At 48.9% G+C, this 15,000-nt stretch overlaps 1 protein-coding gene across 1 annotated transcript in view; it reads left to right on the top strand.

Annotated features, from left to right (window-relative positions):
• The window catches only part of LOC139551893 (neurobeachin-like), a 232,463-nt gene that overhangs the window by 96,891 nt on the left and 120,572 nt on the right, over window positions 1-15,000 (top strand). The window contains exons 3-6 of the mRNA XM_071363232.1: window positions 2,411-2,531; window positions 10,460-10,560; window positions 12,870-12,965; window positions 13,322-13,443. Of these exons, the coding sequence (XP_071219333.1) occupies window positions 2,411-2,531; window positions 10,460-10,560; window positions 12,870-12,965; window positions 13,322-13,443 (440 nt within the window). The remainder of the gene's footprint in view (window positions 1-2,410; window positions 2,532-10,459; window positions 10,561-12,869; window positions 12,966-13,321; window positions 13,444-15,000) is intronic.

Genomic DNA, 15,000 nt, shown 5'->3' with positions numbered 1-15,000 from the left:
GACCTTTACACAGTAGTACGGAAGGTGTACCGCAGGGGTCAGTACTGGGACCTGTTCTCTTTACTATATATATAAATAATAGTGGGTCTGTCTGTTGTAACTTGTAATATTCATCTGTATTCAGATGACACTGTTATGTATGTATGCCATTGCTGCAATTGTTGACCAGGCTATGTTAGAGCTGCAATCTGACCGTGTTTACAGAACACCCTGGTTGGTTTAAAACTTGTACTTAATGTGGCCAAGACTAAATACATGTTGTACTGTAGTTCTCTCCAGATTGTCCCAGATGTAATACATATTTAATCACTGGATGGTTCTTCCATTGATCAGGTTCCCACCTACAAATATCTGGGCATTTGGATTGACAAAGACTTGTGTGTTGTTGCGTCACCAGGTGATGACGCTGTGCGTGTTGTTGCGTCACCAGGTGATGACGCTGTGCGTGTTGTTGTGTCACCAGGTGATGACGCTGTGCGTGTTGTTGTGTCACCAGGTGATGACGCTGTGTGTGTTGTTGTGTCACCAGGTGATGAGTCTGTGCGTGTTGTTGTGTCACCAGGTGATGAGTCTGTGTGTGTTGTTGTGTCACCAGGTGATGAGTCTGTGCGTGTTGTTGTGTCACCAGGTGATGACGCTGTGCGTGTTGTTGTGTCACCAGGTGATGACGCTGTGTGTGTTGTTGTGTCACCAGGTGATGACGCTGTATGTGTTGTTGTGTCACCAGGTGATGACGCTGTGTGTGTTGTTGTGTCACCAGGTGATGACGCTGTGTGTGTTGCTGTGTCACCAGGTGATGACGCTGTGCGTGTTGTTGTGTCACCAGGTGATGACGCTGTGCGTGTTGTTGTGTCACCAGGTGATGAGTCTGTGCGTGTTGTTGTGTCACCAGGTGATGACGCTGTGCGTGTTGTTGTGTCACCAGGCGATGACGCTGTGTGTGTTGTTGTGTCACCAGGTGATGACGCTGTGTGTGTTGTTGCGTCACCAGGCGATGACGCTGTGCGTGTTGTTGCGTCACCAGGTGATGACGCTGTGCGTGTTGTTGTGTCACCAGGTGATGACGCTGTGTGTGTTGTTGTGTCACCAGGTGATGACGCTGTGTGTGTTGTTGTGTCACCAGGTGATGACGCTGTGCGTGTTGTTGTGTCACCAGGTGATGACGCTGTGTGTGTTGTTGTGTCACCAGGTGATGACGCTGTGCGTGTTGTTGTGTCACCAGGTGATGACGCTGTGTGTGTTGTTGTGTCACCAGGTGATGACGCTGTGTGTGTTGTTGTGTCACCAGGTGATGACGCTGTGTGTGTTGTTGTGTCACCAGGTGATGACGCTGTGCGTGTTGTTGCGTCACCAGGTGATGAGTCTGTGCGTGTTGTTGTGTCACCAGGTGATGACGCTGTGCGTGTTGTTGCGTCACCAGGTGATGACGCTGTGTGTGTTGTTGTGTCACCAGGTGATGAGTCTGTGTGTGTTGTTGTGTCACCAGGTGATGACGCTGTGTGTGTTGTTGCGTCACCAGGTGATGACGCTGTGTGTGTTGTTGTGTCACCAGGTGATGACGCTGTGCGTGTTGTTGTGTCACCAGGTGATGACGCTGTGTGTGTTGTTGTGTCACCAGGCGATGACGCTGTGCGTGTTGTTGTGTCACCAGGTGATGACGCTGTGTGTGTTGTTGTGTCACCAGGTGATGACGCTGTGCGTGTTGTTGCGTCACCAGGTGATGACGCTGTGCGTGTTGTTGTGTCACCAGGTGATGAGTCTGTGTGTGTTGTTGTGTCACCAGGTGATGACGCTGTGTGTGTTGTTGTGTCACCAGGTGATGACGCTGTGTGTGTTGTTGTGTCACCAGGCGATGACGCTGTGTGTGTTGTTGCGTCACCAGGTGATGACGCTGTGTGTGTTGTTGCGTCACCAGGTGATGACGCTGTGCGTGTTGTTGTGTCACCAGGTGATGACGCTGTGTGTGTTGTTGTGTCACCAGGTGATGACGCTGTGTGTGTTGTTGTGTCACCAGGTGATGACGCTGTGTGTGTTGTTGTGTCACCAGGTGATGACGCTGTGCGTGTTGTTGCGTCACCAGGTGATGACGCTGTGCGTGTTGTTGTGTCACCAGGTGATGAGTCTGTGTGTGTTGTTGTGTCACCAGGTGATGACGCTGTGTGTGTTGTTGTGTCACCAGGTGATGACGCTGTGTGTGTTGTTGTGTCACCAGGCGATGATGCTGTGTGTGTTGTTGCGTCACCAGGTGATGACGCTGTGTGTGTTGTTGCGTCACCAGGTGATGACGCTGTGCGTGTTGTTGTGTCACCAGGTGATGACGCTGTGTGTGTTGTTGTGTCACCAGGTGATGACGCTGTGTGTGTTGTTGTGTCACCAGGTGATGACGCTGTGTGTGTTGTTGTGTCACCAGGTGTGGTCCATGTTCACAGCCATCCTGAGGAAGAGCGTACGGAACCTTCAGACCAGCACAGAGGTGGGCCTCATACAACAGGTCCTGTCCAAGATGAGCTCTGTGGACGACATGATCGCAGGTACACACACACACACACACACACACACACACACACACACACACACACACACACACACACACACACACACACACACACACACACACACACACACACAAATGAAATCACATGTTATTGGTCACGTACACGTGTTTAGCAGATGTTATTGTGGGTGTAGCGAAATGCTTGGGCTTCTAGCTCTGACGGTAATATCTGACAATTTCACAACATATACCCAATACACACACATCTAAGTAAGGAAGTGAATTAAGAATATATAAATATATGGACGAGCAATGTCAGAGCAGCATAGACTAAGATACATTAGATCGTATAGAATACAGTATATACATATGAGATGAGTAATGCATAGACTAAGATACAGTAGAATAGTATAGAATACAGTATATACATATGAGATGAGTAATGCATAGACTAAGATACAGTAGGATAGAATACAGTATATACATATGAGATGAGTAATGCATAGACTAAGATACAGTAGAATAGTATAGAATACAGTATATACATATGAGATGAGTAATACATAGACTAAGATACAGTAGAATAGTATAGAATACAGTATATACATATGAGATGAGTAATGCATAGACTAAGATACAATAGGATAGAATACAGTATATACATATGAGATGAGTAATGCATAGACTAAGATACAGTAGAATAGGATAGAATACAGTATATACATATGAGATGAGTAATACATAGACTAAGATACAGTAGAATAGGATGGAATACAGTTTATACATATGAGATGAGTAATGCAAGATATGTAAACATTATTAAAGTGACTAGTGTTCCATTTATTAAAGTGGTCAGTGATTTCTAGTCTGTCTATAGGCAGCAGCCTCTAATGTGTTAGTGGTGGCTGTAATAGTCTGATGGCCTTGAGATCCCTGCTTTGATGCACCTGTACTGACCTCGCCTTCTGGATGATAACGGGGTGAACGGGTCATGGCTCGGGTGGTAGATGTCCTTGATGATCTTTATGGCCTCGGGTGCTCTAGGTGTCCTGGAGGGCAGGCAGTGTGCTCCCGGTATTGCGTTGGGCAGACCGAACCACCCTCTGGAGAGCCTTGCGGTTGAGGGTGGTGCAGCTGCCATACCAGGTGGTGATACAGCCCGACAGGATGCACTCAATTGTGCATCTGTAAAAGTTTGTGAGGGTTTTAGGTGCCAAGCCACATTTCTTCAGCCTCCTAAGGTTGAAGAGGCACTGTTGCGCCTTCTTCACCACACTGTCTATGTGGGTGGACCATTTCAGATCTTCAGTGATGTGTACGTCGAGGAACTTGAATCTTTCCACCTTCTCCACTGCGGTCCTGCACGCTCTGCTGTTTCATTAAGTCCAAGATCATCTCCTTTTTTGTTGTTGACGTTATTTTCCTGGCACCACACTCCCAGAGCCCTCACCTCCTCTCTGTAGTCTGTCTCGTCATTGTTGGTAATCACCCTACTGCTGTTATGTTCTCAGCAAACTTCATGATTGAGTTGGAGATGTGATTGGCCACGCAGTCATGGGTGAACTGGGAGTACAGGAGGGGGCTGAGCATGCACCCCTGTGTGTGGCCCAGTGTTGAGGATCAGCAAAGTGGAGATGTTGTTTCTTACCTTCACCACCTGGGGGCGGCCGTCAGGAAGTCCAGGATCCAGTTGCACAAGGCGGGGTCGAGACCCAGGACCCCCGAGCTTAATGACGAGTTTGGAGGGTACTATGGTGTTCAATGCTGAGCTGTAGTCGATGAACAACATTCTGACATAGGTATTCCTCTTGTCCAGATGGGATAGGGCAGTGTGCAGTGTGATGGCGATTGCATAGTCTGTGGATAAATTGGGGCGGTAAGCAAATTGAAGTGGGTCTAGGGTGAGGTGGAGGTGATATGATCCTTGACTAGTCTCTCAAAGCACTTCATGATGACAGAAGCGAGTGCTATGGAGCAATAGTCATTTTGCTCAGTTACCTTAGCTTTCTTGGGTACAGGAACAATGGTGGCCATCTTGAAGCATGTGGGGACAGCAGACTGGGATAGGGAGAGATTAAATATGTCTGTAAACACACCAGCCAGCTGGTCTGCGCATGCTCTGAGGACTTTGTTAGGGAGGCCGTCTTGGCCACACACACACACACACACACACACACACACACACACACACACACACACACACACACACACACACACACACACACACACACACACACACACACACACACACACACACACACACACACACACACACACACACACACACACTTTACTATACCAGTTACAGCAGTGTGTTGTCCTTGACTGCACCTCCCCTCTTTATATCATCCTGTCCTGTCCTCTTCAACCATTGTGCTCATGGACACTCTGTGTTGTGTGTTGTGTGTTGTGTGTGTGTGTGTGTGTGTGTGTGTGTGTGTGTGTGTGTGTGTGTGTGTGTGTGTGTGTGTGTGTGTGTGTGTGTGTGTGTGTGTGTGTGTGCGTGTGTGTGTGTGTGTGTGTGTGTGTGTGTGTGTGTGTGCGTGCATGCGTACGTGTGTGTGTGTGTGATGCGTGCGTGCATGCGCGTGTGTGTGTGTGTGTGCATGCGCGTGTGTGTGTGTCAGTAATGATGTTGCGTGGGAGGTCTCTATTCATTTACAGCAGTATTACTGAGAATGGCCTGTGTAAGCACATTCTCTCTCTCTGCTGTCCTTACACTAATCTATGGTGACACACACACATACACACACACACACACACCGCACACACTCATATACACACTCACTCACACACTCTCTCACACACTCACACACGCACACACACACACGCATGCACACACACACACACACTCACAGTAAATACAATTTAATAGTTAATGAAAATAACAGAGAGTAGCAGCAGTGTAAAAGAGGACAATGCAAATAGTCTGGGTAGCCATTTGATTAGCTGTTCAGGAGTCTTATGGCTTGGGGGTAGAAGCTGTTCAGAAGCCTCTTGGACCTAGACTTGGTGCTCCGGTACCGCTTGCCGTGCGGTAGCAGAGAGAACAGTCTATGACTTGGGTGACTGGAGTCTTTGACAATTTGTAGGTCCATCCTCTGACACTGCCTAGTATATAGGTCCTGGATGGCAGGAAGCTTGGCCCCAGTGATGTACTGGGCCGTTCGCACTACCCTCTGAAGTGCCTTGCGGTCAGAAGCTGAGCAGTTGCCATACCAGGTGATGATGCAGCCGGTCAGGATGCTCTCGATGGTGCAGTTGTAAAACCTTTTGAGGCTCTCAGAACCCATGCCAAATATTTTCAGTCTCCTGAGGGGGAATAGGTTCTTCACGACTGTCTCGGTGTGCTTGGACCATGTTAGTTTGTTGGTGATGTGGACACCAAGGAACTTGAAGCTCTCAATCTGCTCCATTACAGCCCTGTCGATGAGAATGGGGCGTACTCTGTCCTCCTTTTCCTGCAGTCCACAATCATCTCCTTTGTCTTGATTACGTTGAGGGAGAGGTTGTTGTCCTGGCACAACACGGCCAGGTCTCTGACCTCCTCCCTATAGGCTGTCTCGTTGTTGTCGGTGATCAGGCCTACCACTGTTGTGTCATTGGAAAACTTAATGATGGTGTTGGAGTCGTGCCTGGCCGTGCAGTCATGAGTGAACAGGGAGTACAGGAGGGGACTAAGCACGCACCCCCAAAGTCCTCTGTGTTGAGGATCAGCGTGGTTGATGTGTTGTTGCCTACCCTTACCACCTGGGGGCGGCCCGTCATGAAGTCCAGGATCCAGTTGCAGAGGGAGGTGTTTAGTCCCAGGATCCTTAGCTTATTGACGAGCTTTGAGGGCAGTATGGTGTTGAACGCTGAGCTGTAGTTAATGAATATTATTCTCACATAGGTGTTCCTTTTGTCCAAGTAGGAAAGGGCAGTGTGGAGTGCAATAGAGATTGCATCATCTGTTGATCTGTCGCGGCGGTATGCAAATTGGAGTGGGTCTAGGGTTTCTGGGCTAATGGTGTTGATGTGAGCCATGACCAGCCTTTCAAAGCACTTCATGGATACAGATGTGAGTGCTACGGGTCGGTTGTCATTTAGGCAGGTTACCTTTGTGTTCTTGGGCACAGGGACTATGGTGGTCTGCTTAAAACATGTTGGTATTACAGACTCGGACAGGGAGAGGTTGAAAATGTCAGTGACGACACTTGCCAGTTGGTCAGCGCATGCTCGCAGTACACGTCCTGGTAATCCATCTGGCCCTGCGGCCTTGTGAGTGTTGACCTGTTTAAAAATCTTACTCACATCGGCTGCGGAGAGCGTGATCACACAGTCTTCCGGAACAGATGGTGCTCTCATGCATGTTTCAGTGTTATTTGCCTCGAAGCGAGCATAGAAGTAGTTTAGCTCGTCTGGTAGGCTCGTGTCACTGGGCAGCTCTCGGCTGTGCTTCCTTTGTAGTCTGTAATAGTTTGCAAGCCCTGCCACATCCAACAAGGGTCAGAGCCAGCGTAGTACGATTCGATCTTAGTCCTGTATTGACTCTTTGCCTGTTTGATGGTTCGTCGGAAGGCATAGCGGGATTTCTTATAAACTTCCGGGTTAGAGGAGCGGAAGCCCTAGCCTTTAGCTCAGTGCGGATGTTGCCTGTAATGTTCGGCTTCTGGTTGGGGTATGTACGTACGATCACTGTGGGGGCGACGTCATCGATGCACTTATTTACGAAGCCAATGACTGATGTGGTAAACTCCTCAATGCCATCGGAGGAATCCCGGGAACATATTCCAGTCTGTTCTAGCAAAACATTCCTGTAGCTTAGCATCCGCTTTATCTGACCACTTATTTATTGATCGAGTCACTGGTGCTTGCTTCCTGCTTTGATTTCTGTTTGTCAGCAGGAATCAGGAGGATTTAATTATGGTCAGATTTGCCAAATGGAGGGTGAGGGAGAGCTTTGACTGTGTGTCTTTGTGTGGAGTAAAGGTGGTACAGAGATTTTTTCCCTCTGGTTGCACATTGAACATGCTGATAGAAATTTGCTAAGATGGATTTAAGTTTCCCTGCTTAAAAGTCCCCGGTGTCTTAATGTTGTAATGATTAATGTGACGACTGATGTTCATCGAATGATTAACTGTTTATAGTTACGTGATTAAATGAATCAGGTAATCATTAACTCAGTAACCTGGGGCACCATGGGAAAGTTTTAGCTTGATTGAGTGTCTATTTCCCAAATCAACTTAAAGAAGATCAGAATATCGATTTTACAACAGTCGCTAATTAATTAATTTCCGCTACAGTCTCATTCTGAACGTCGTGTAATCCAGGAATCTGCACAAACCCGAGTCCCACCAAATGAGTCCAATTGCTTTGATTATTTATTTACTAACAAGCTAAAATGATAATATAAGATACACAAACACACAGTCTGGGCTATTGATTAGAACTTAGTACAATGAAACAGGTCCCTAGCGGGCCAACACAGTATGACACGTGTTACACAAGATGGGGATTTAAAAAGAGAGAGAGAGAGAGAGAATGAGAGAGAATGAGAGAGTGCACGAGAGAAAAGCACACTTGGGTACATTTGTAAACTATGCATAATTTAGCCCTAACACCTTGCCCCGAACTGCCGCTCTTATGGGTCAGAATATAATGATGTAGTTACGTGTCAAAGGTCTCTGATGGGGTGTCCCTTCGTGGACCCGGGTTCCTTCTCCTCTGATGGGGTGTCCCTTCGTGGACCGGGGTTCCTTCTCCTCTGATGGGGTGTCCCTTCGTGGACCGGGGTTCCTTCTCCTCTGATGGGGTGTCTCTTCGTGGACCGGGTGCCTTCTCCTCTGATGGAGTGTCCCTTCGTGGACCCGGGTTCCTTCTCCTCTGATGGGGTGTCTCTTCGTGGACCCGGGTTCCTTCTCCTCTGATGGGGTGTCTCTTCGTGGACCGGGGTTCCTTCTCCTCTGATGGGGTGTCTCTTCGTGGACCCGGGTTCCTTCTCCTCTGATGGGGTGTCTCTTCGTGGACCGGGGTTCCTTCTCCTCTGATGGGGTGTCTCTTCGTGGACCCGGGTTCCTTCTCCTCTGATGGGGTGTCTCTTCGTGGACCGGGGTTCCTTCTCCTCTGATGGGGTGTCCCTTCGTGGACCCGGGTTCCTTCTCCTCTGATGGGGTGTCTCTTCGTGGACCGGGGTTCCTTCTCCTCTGATGGGGTGTCTCTTCGTGGACCGGGGTTCCTTCTCCTCTGATGGGGTGTCTCTTCGTGGACCGGGGTTCCTTCTCCTCTGATGGGGTGTCTCTTCGTGGACCCGGGTTCCTTCTCCTCTGATGGGGTGTCCCTTCGTGGACCCGGGTTCCTTCTCCTCTGATGGGGTGTCTCTTCGTGGACCGGGGTTCCTTCTCCTCTGATGGGGTGTCTCTTCGTGGACCGGGGTTCCTTCTCCTCTGATGGGGTGTCTCTTCGTGGACCGGGGTTCCTTCTCCTCTGATGGGGTGTCTCTTCGTGGACCCGGGTTCCTTCTCCTCTGATGGGGTGTCTCTTCGTGGACCCGGGTTCCTTCTCCTCTGATGGGGTGTCTCTTCGTGGACCGGGGTTCCTTCTCCTCTGATGGGGTGTCTCTTCGTGGACCGGGTGCCTTCTCCTCTGATGGGGTGTCTCTTCGTGGACCGGGGTTCCTTCTCCTCTGATGGGGTGTCTCTTCGTGGACCGGGTTCCTTCGCCTCTGATGGGGTGTCTCTTCGTGGACCCGGGTTCCTTCTCCTCTGATGGGGTGTCTCTTCGTGGACCCGGGTTCCTTCTCCTCTGATGGGGTGTCTCTTCGTGGACCCGGGTTCCTTCTATCCTGCCGGTACATCGTATAACCAGCCAGCTGTACGTTGATAGTGTCATCGTTCAGCCACGACTACGTGAAGCATAAGATATTACAGTTTTATTTTCCCAAAGATTGCACGTTTGCCAGCAGAATGGAAGGAAGTGGGGGTTTATTCAATCACCTACGAATTCTCAGAAGGTAGCCCGCCCTCTGGCCCCTTTTTCTCCGCCTCCTCTTCACACACATGACAGGGATCTGGGCCTGTTCCCGAGAAAGCAGTATAGCCTTCACGTCGGGATCGTCAGACTTGTTAAAGGGAAAAAAAGGATTCTGCCAGTCCGTGATGAGTAATCACAGTCCTGATGTCCAGAAGTTATTTTCAGTCATAGGAGACGGTAGCAGCAACATAATGTACAGAATAAGTTTAATAAAATAAGTTACAAACAACGCAAAGAAACGGACAAAAAAAACAATTGGTCAGGAGTACGTAAACCGTCAGCCTTGTTCTCCCGCGCTGTCTTATTCAGCTACTCTTAACACAGTCAGCAACAACCCTGTCTGCCAAACGCTGACTCGTCATCAGCACACTCTAGCATTGTCTCACCTCTCCTTTCTCTCTCTCTCCTTTCTCTCCTTTCTCTCCTTTCTCTCCCTCTCTCTCTCTCTATCTCTCTCTCTCTCTCTCTCTCTCTCTCTCTCTCTCTCTCTCTCTCTCTCTCTCTCTCTCTCTCTCTCTCTCTCTCTCTCTCTCTCTCTCTCTCTCTCTCTCTCTCTCTGTCTCACTCTCATCTATCTCTGTCTCACTCTCTCTCTCTCTGTCTCTCTCTCTCTGTCCCACTCTCATATCTCTGTCTCACTCTCTCTCTCTCTGTCTCTCTCTCTGTCTCTCGCTCTCGTCTCTTTCGTCTCTCTCTGTCTCTCTGTCTCTCTGACTCTCTCTCGTCTCTGTCTGTCTCTCTGTCTCTCACTCTCCCATCTCTCTCTCTGTCTCTTTCTGTCTCTCTGTCTCTCTTTCTCTTGCTCTGTCTCTCACTCTCTCTGTCTCTGTCTCTGTCTCTGTCTCTGTCTCTCTCTGTCTCTGTCTCTGTCTCTCTATCTCTCTCTCGTCTCTCTCTCTCTCTCTCTCTCTCTCTCTCTCTCTCTCTCTCTCTCTCTCTCTCGTCTCTCTCTAGATCTGTTAGTGGATATGCTGGGGGTGATGGCCAGCTACAGTATCACAGTGAAGGAGCTGAAGCTTCTATTCAGTATGCTGAGGGGAGACAACAGTGTCTGGGTGAGTATACCTGGGGGACACAGGATGGTTAGACAGGATGGTTAGACAGGATGGGTTAGACAGGGTGGTTAGACAGGATGGTTAGACAGGATGGGTTAGCAGGGTGGGTTAGACATGATGGGTTAGACAGGATTGGTTAGACAGGGTGGTTAGACAGGATGGGTTAGACAGGATGGGTTAGCAGGGTGGGTTAGACATGATGGGTTAGACAGGATGGGTTAGACAGGATGGTTAGATAGGATGGGTTAGACAGGATGTGTTTGATATGATGGTTAGACAGGATGGGTTAGACAGGATGAGTTAGACAGGATGTGTTAGATAGGGTGGTTAGACAGGCTGGGTTAGACAGGATGGGTTAGACATGATGGTTAGACATGATGTGTTAGACAGGATGGGTTAGACAGGATGGTTAGACAGGCTGGGTTAGAAAGGATGGTTAGACAGGATGGGTTAGACATGGTAGAAGTTAGGTGTGAGGGCTGATAAGAGGTGGCATGGATGGGTGGGTGAGGGAGAGGGAGGTGGGTGAGGGAGGTGGGTGAGAGAGAGGGAGGTGGGTGAGGGAGAGGGAGGTGGGTGAGAGAGAGGGAAGTGGGTGAGGGAGAGGGAGGTGGGTGAGGGATAGGGAGGTGAGTGAGGGAGGGAGAGGGAGGTGGTTGAGGGAGAGGGAGGTGGGTGAGAGAGGGAGAGGTGGGTGAGGGAGAGGGAGGTGGGTGAGAGAGAGGGAGGTGGGTGAGGGAGAGGGAGGTGGGTGAGGGAGAGGGAGGTGGGTGAGGGAGATGGGTGAGGGAGGGAGAGGGAGGTGGGTGAGGGAGAGGGAGGTGGGTGAGGGAAAGGGAGGTGGGTGAGAGAGGGAGAGGTGGGTGAGGGAGGGAGAGGTGGGTGAGGAAGAGGGAGGTTGGTGAGGGAGAGGGAGGTGGGTGAGAGAGGGAGAGGTGGGTGAGAGAGAGGATGGAGGTGACATGGATGGGGGGGTCCTGTCGTCATAAGAGATGCTGCTGATAGGTAGAAGAGGAGGGATGGGGAGAGGGATACAGGGGGAGGAGGGACAGAGCAGAAGGAGGGGATGGAGAGAGGGAGATGGGGAGGAGGGACAGAGCAGAAGGAGGGGATGGAGAGAGGGAGATGGGGAGGAGGGACAGAGCAGAAGGAGGTAGGAGAGAGGGAGATGGGGAGGAGGGACAGAGCAGAAGGAGGTAGGAGAGAGGGAGATGGGGAGGAGGGACAGAGCAGAAGGAGGTAGGAGAGAGGGAGATGGGGAGGAGAGACAGAGCAGAAGGAGGTAGGAGAGAGGGAGATGGGGAGGAGGGACAGAGCAGAATGAGGGATGGAGAGAGGGATACAGGGGCAGCTTGTGCTGATTTCTCAGGTTAATACTTCTCCCTGTGGCCCATAACCAACCCCAGACAACCATCTAGTGTCTACACCAACATTCCTCCTCCTGTCCTCCCTCTTTCCTCCCCTCCTCCATCTCTGCGTCCCTCTACATCCCTGTCCCCACTATCCAGACCCGGTTGGCACGAACCATCATAATCATCAAAGTCATCTTCTTTCCGTGCATGATCCCCTTCCATCCCTCCCTCTCAATTCATCTAGCGTTCTTCACATTGTCACCTCTCTCTCTCTCCATCTCTCCTCACCTCTCCATCTCTCCTCACCATCTCTCATCACCTCTCTCTCTCCATCTCTCTCCACCTCTCTCTCTCCATCTCTCTTCACCTCTCTCTCCATCTCTCTTCACCTCTCTCTCCATCTCTCCTCAACTCTCTCTCTCCATCTCTCCTCACCTCTCTCTCTCCATCTCTCCTCACCTCTCTCTCCATCTCTCTTCACCTCTTCCTCCGTCTTTCTTCAACTCTCTCCGCTCTCTTCACCTCTCTCTCCATCTCTCCTCACCTCTCTCTCTCCATCTCCTCACCCCTCCTTCTCCCCCTCCCCAGACCATGACATCCTGTATGCAGCAACAACACAGCTCTTACCCCTGGAACCCCTGTCCTCCCCCTCCATCTCACCCCTCCATCGCTCCGCCTCTCCTCCATGTCCTCTCGGGTTGCCGTGGTATTGATCAGCCTTTGCCGGGAGTGGCAGGCAGAGGTGATTGATGGGTTATTGATCCAATAGGGTTGTGGTAGCGGTCTCCCTGTGGTGTCCTCCTATCCTCCCTCAATGTCTGTGATGGTTAGGAGAGTCACTACCTCCTGATTCATCTAACTTCCTCCTTCTCCCTCCCCTCTTCTTCTCCCTCCTGTCCTTCTCCCTCCTCTCCTTCTCTCCTCCCTCTCTCATCCCGCTCTCCTCTCCTCCTCCAGCCTAGACATTCTATCAAGTTGTTGTCTGTGTTGAACCAGATGCCTCAGAGACACGGTCCAGACACCTTCTTCAACTTCCCTGGTCGCAGTGCAGCAGTAAGACACACACACACACACGCACACGCACACACACGCGCACACACACACACACACACACACACACACACACACACACACACACACACACACACACACACACACACACACACACACACACACACACACACACACACACCTGTACACTCCTGTTTTATCTAAAACGTTGAGAACAAATAATATTTTACAATAATGTTCTGTGTTGAATTATCTGTCCCCGTTTCACCCTCTCAAATACATATCATTTTAGAAACTTTGTTTTTGCTTTGACTTGATAGAATTCTTTCTGTGACTTGTTGATAGGTTTCAGTGTGTGATTGTGATTGGCTCATGCTGTGTTCTGTCTCCTCCCCCAGGCCATAGCGTTGCCGCCCATCGCTAAGTGGCCTTACCAGAACGGCTTCACTCTCAACACCTGGTTCAGACAAGATCCCCTCAACAACATCAACGTAGACAAGGACAAACCATACCTCTACTGGTGAGGAAAGGGGGAGAGAGATGGAGAGAGAGAAAGAGTGAGGGGGGGAGAGACAGGGAGAAAGAGAGACAGAGAGAGACAAACAGAGAGAGAGAGAGAGAGAGTCAGAGAGAGAGTCAGAGAGACAAACAGAGAGAGAGAGAGAGAGAGAGAGAGACAGAGAGAGAGAGAGAGAGAGAGAGAGAGAGAGAGAGAGAGACCCACATGAAATAATACCACAGTTTACTATAGAATACTACAGTAATTACTATAGAATTATATAGTTAAATGTAGTTTACTAAAGAATACTATACTACACAGTGTAGTATCCCTCGATCATGTGTAGTACTTACTATATAGAATATTGTACTATACAGAAGAATAGTAAATACTACAGTATTTAATTAGCATATACCCTGCCCACTCCCCTCCCCCATATACCAATTTCTGCCACCCATAAGTGAAACCTACATGCCAAGTATAGACCATACTGTGTCTCTACAGGTTACAGACCAGAGCAGAAGTGATGAACAATCTGTTCAGACTCTAGTCCTTATGAAACGGTTGATATTGTAGTATGTCTAGGTTTTATAAATACTACAGTATTTATACAACAGTATACTGCAGTACATACTACAGTATTTATACTGTTGTTAACTGTAAATACTACAGTATACTGCAGTACATACTACAGTTTTTATACTGTTGTTAACTGTAAATATTACTGTATACTGCAGTACATACTACAGTATTTATACTGTGGTTAACTGTAAATTCTACAGTATACTGCAGTACATACTACAGTATTTATACTGTTGTTAACTGTAAATACTACAATATACTACGGTATTTATACCATTGTATACTATAGTATTTTTTCATGTGGGGAGAGACATTGGGAGAGGGAGGGAGGGAGTGTGAGACAACGCTGTGAGACAACGCCAGCAGTAGCCGTTACGCTAAGACTTTGGGAAGGGCCTCGTGGTGAGATAACATTAGAGTGAACGAGCCACATTCTCACAGTGAAGGCGTCAGTAGCTGATCCGGATGGAAGGGTGTGGTTTATCAGACAACAGGCCTTGCCTGCACCCTGAGGGCGATGTGACCAGAAGTATAGATGGATACAGTACATTCAGAAAGTATTCAGGCCCCCTTGACTTTTTACAAATTTTGTTACATTACAGCCTTTTTCTAAAATTGATTAAATAGTTTACCCTCTTTTTTCCCCCTCCTTAATCTACACACAATACCCTATAATGACATTACAATACCCCATAATGACATCACAATACCCCATAATGACATCACAATACCCCATAATGACATCACAATACCCCGTAATGGTTTTGGGAAAATATTGCTAATTTATTAAAAATAAACAACTGAAATATCACATTTACATAAGTATTCAGACCCTTTACTCAGTACTTTTGTTGAAACACCTTTGGCAGTGATTCGACTCGAGTTTTCTTGGGTATGACGCTACAAGCTTGGCACACCTGTATTCGGGGAGTTTCTCCCATTCTGCAGATCCTCTCAAGTTCTGTCAGGTTGGATGGGGAGGGTGGTTCCAAACTT

The sequence above is a fragment of the Salvelinus alpinus genome, chromosome 24, assembly GCF_045679555.1.
Source record: "Salvelinus alpinus chromosome 24, SLU_Salpinus.1, whole genome shotgun sequence".
Classification (NCBI taxonomy): Eukaryota; Metazoa; Chordata; class Actinopteri; order Salmoniformes; family Salmonidae; genus Salvelinus; species Salvelinus alpinus.
This window is presented reverse-complemented; position numbering and strand designations above follow the sequence as displayed.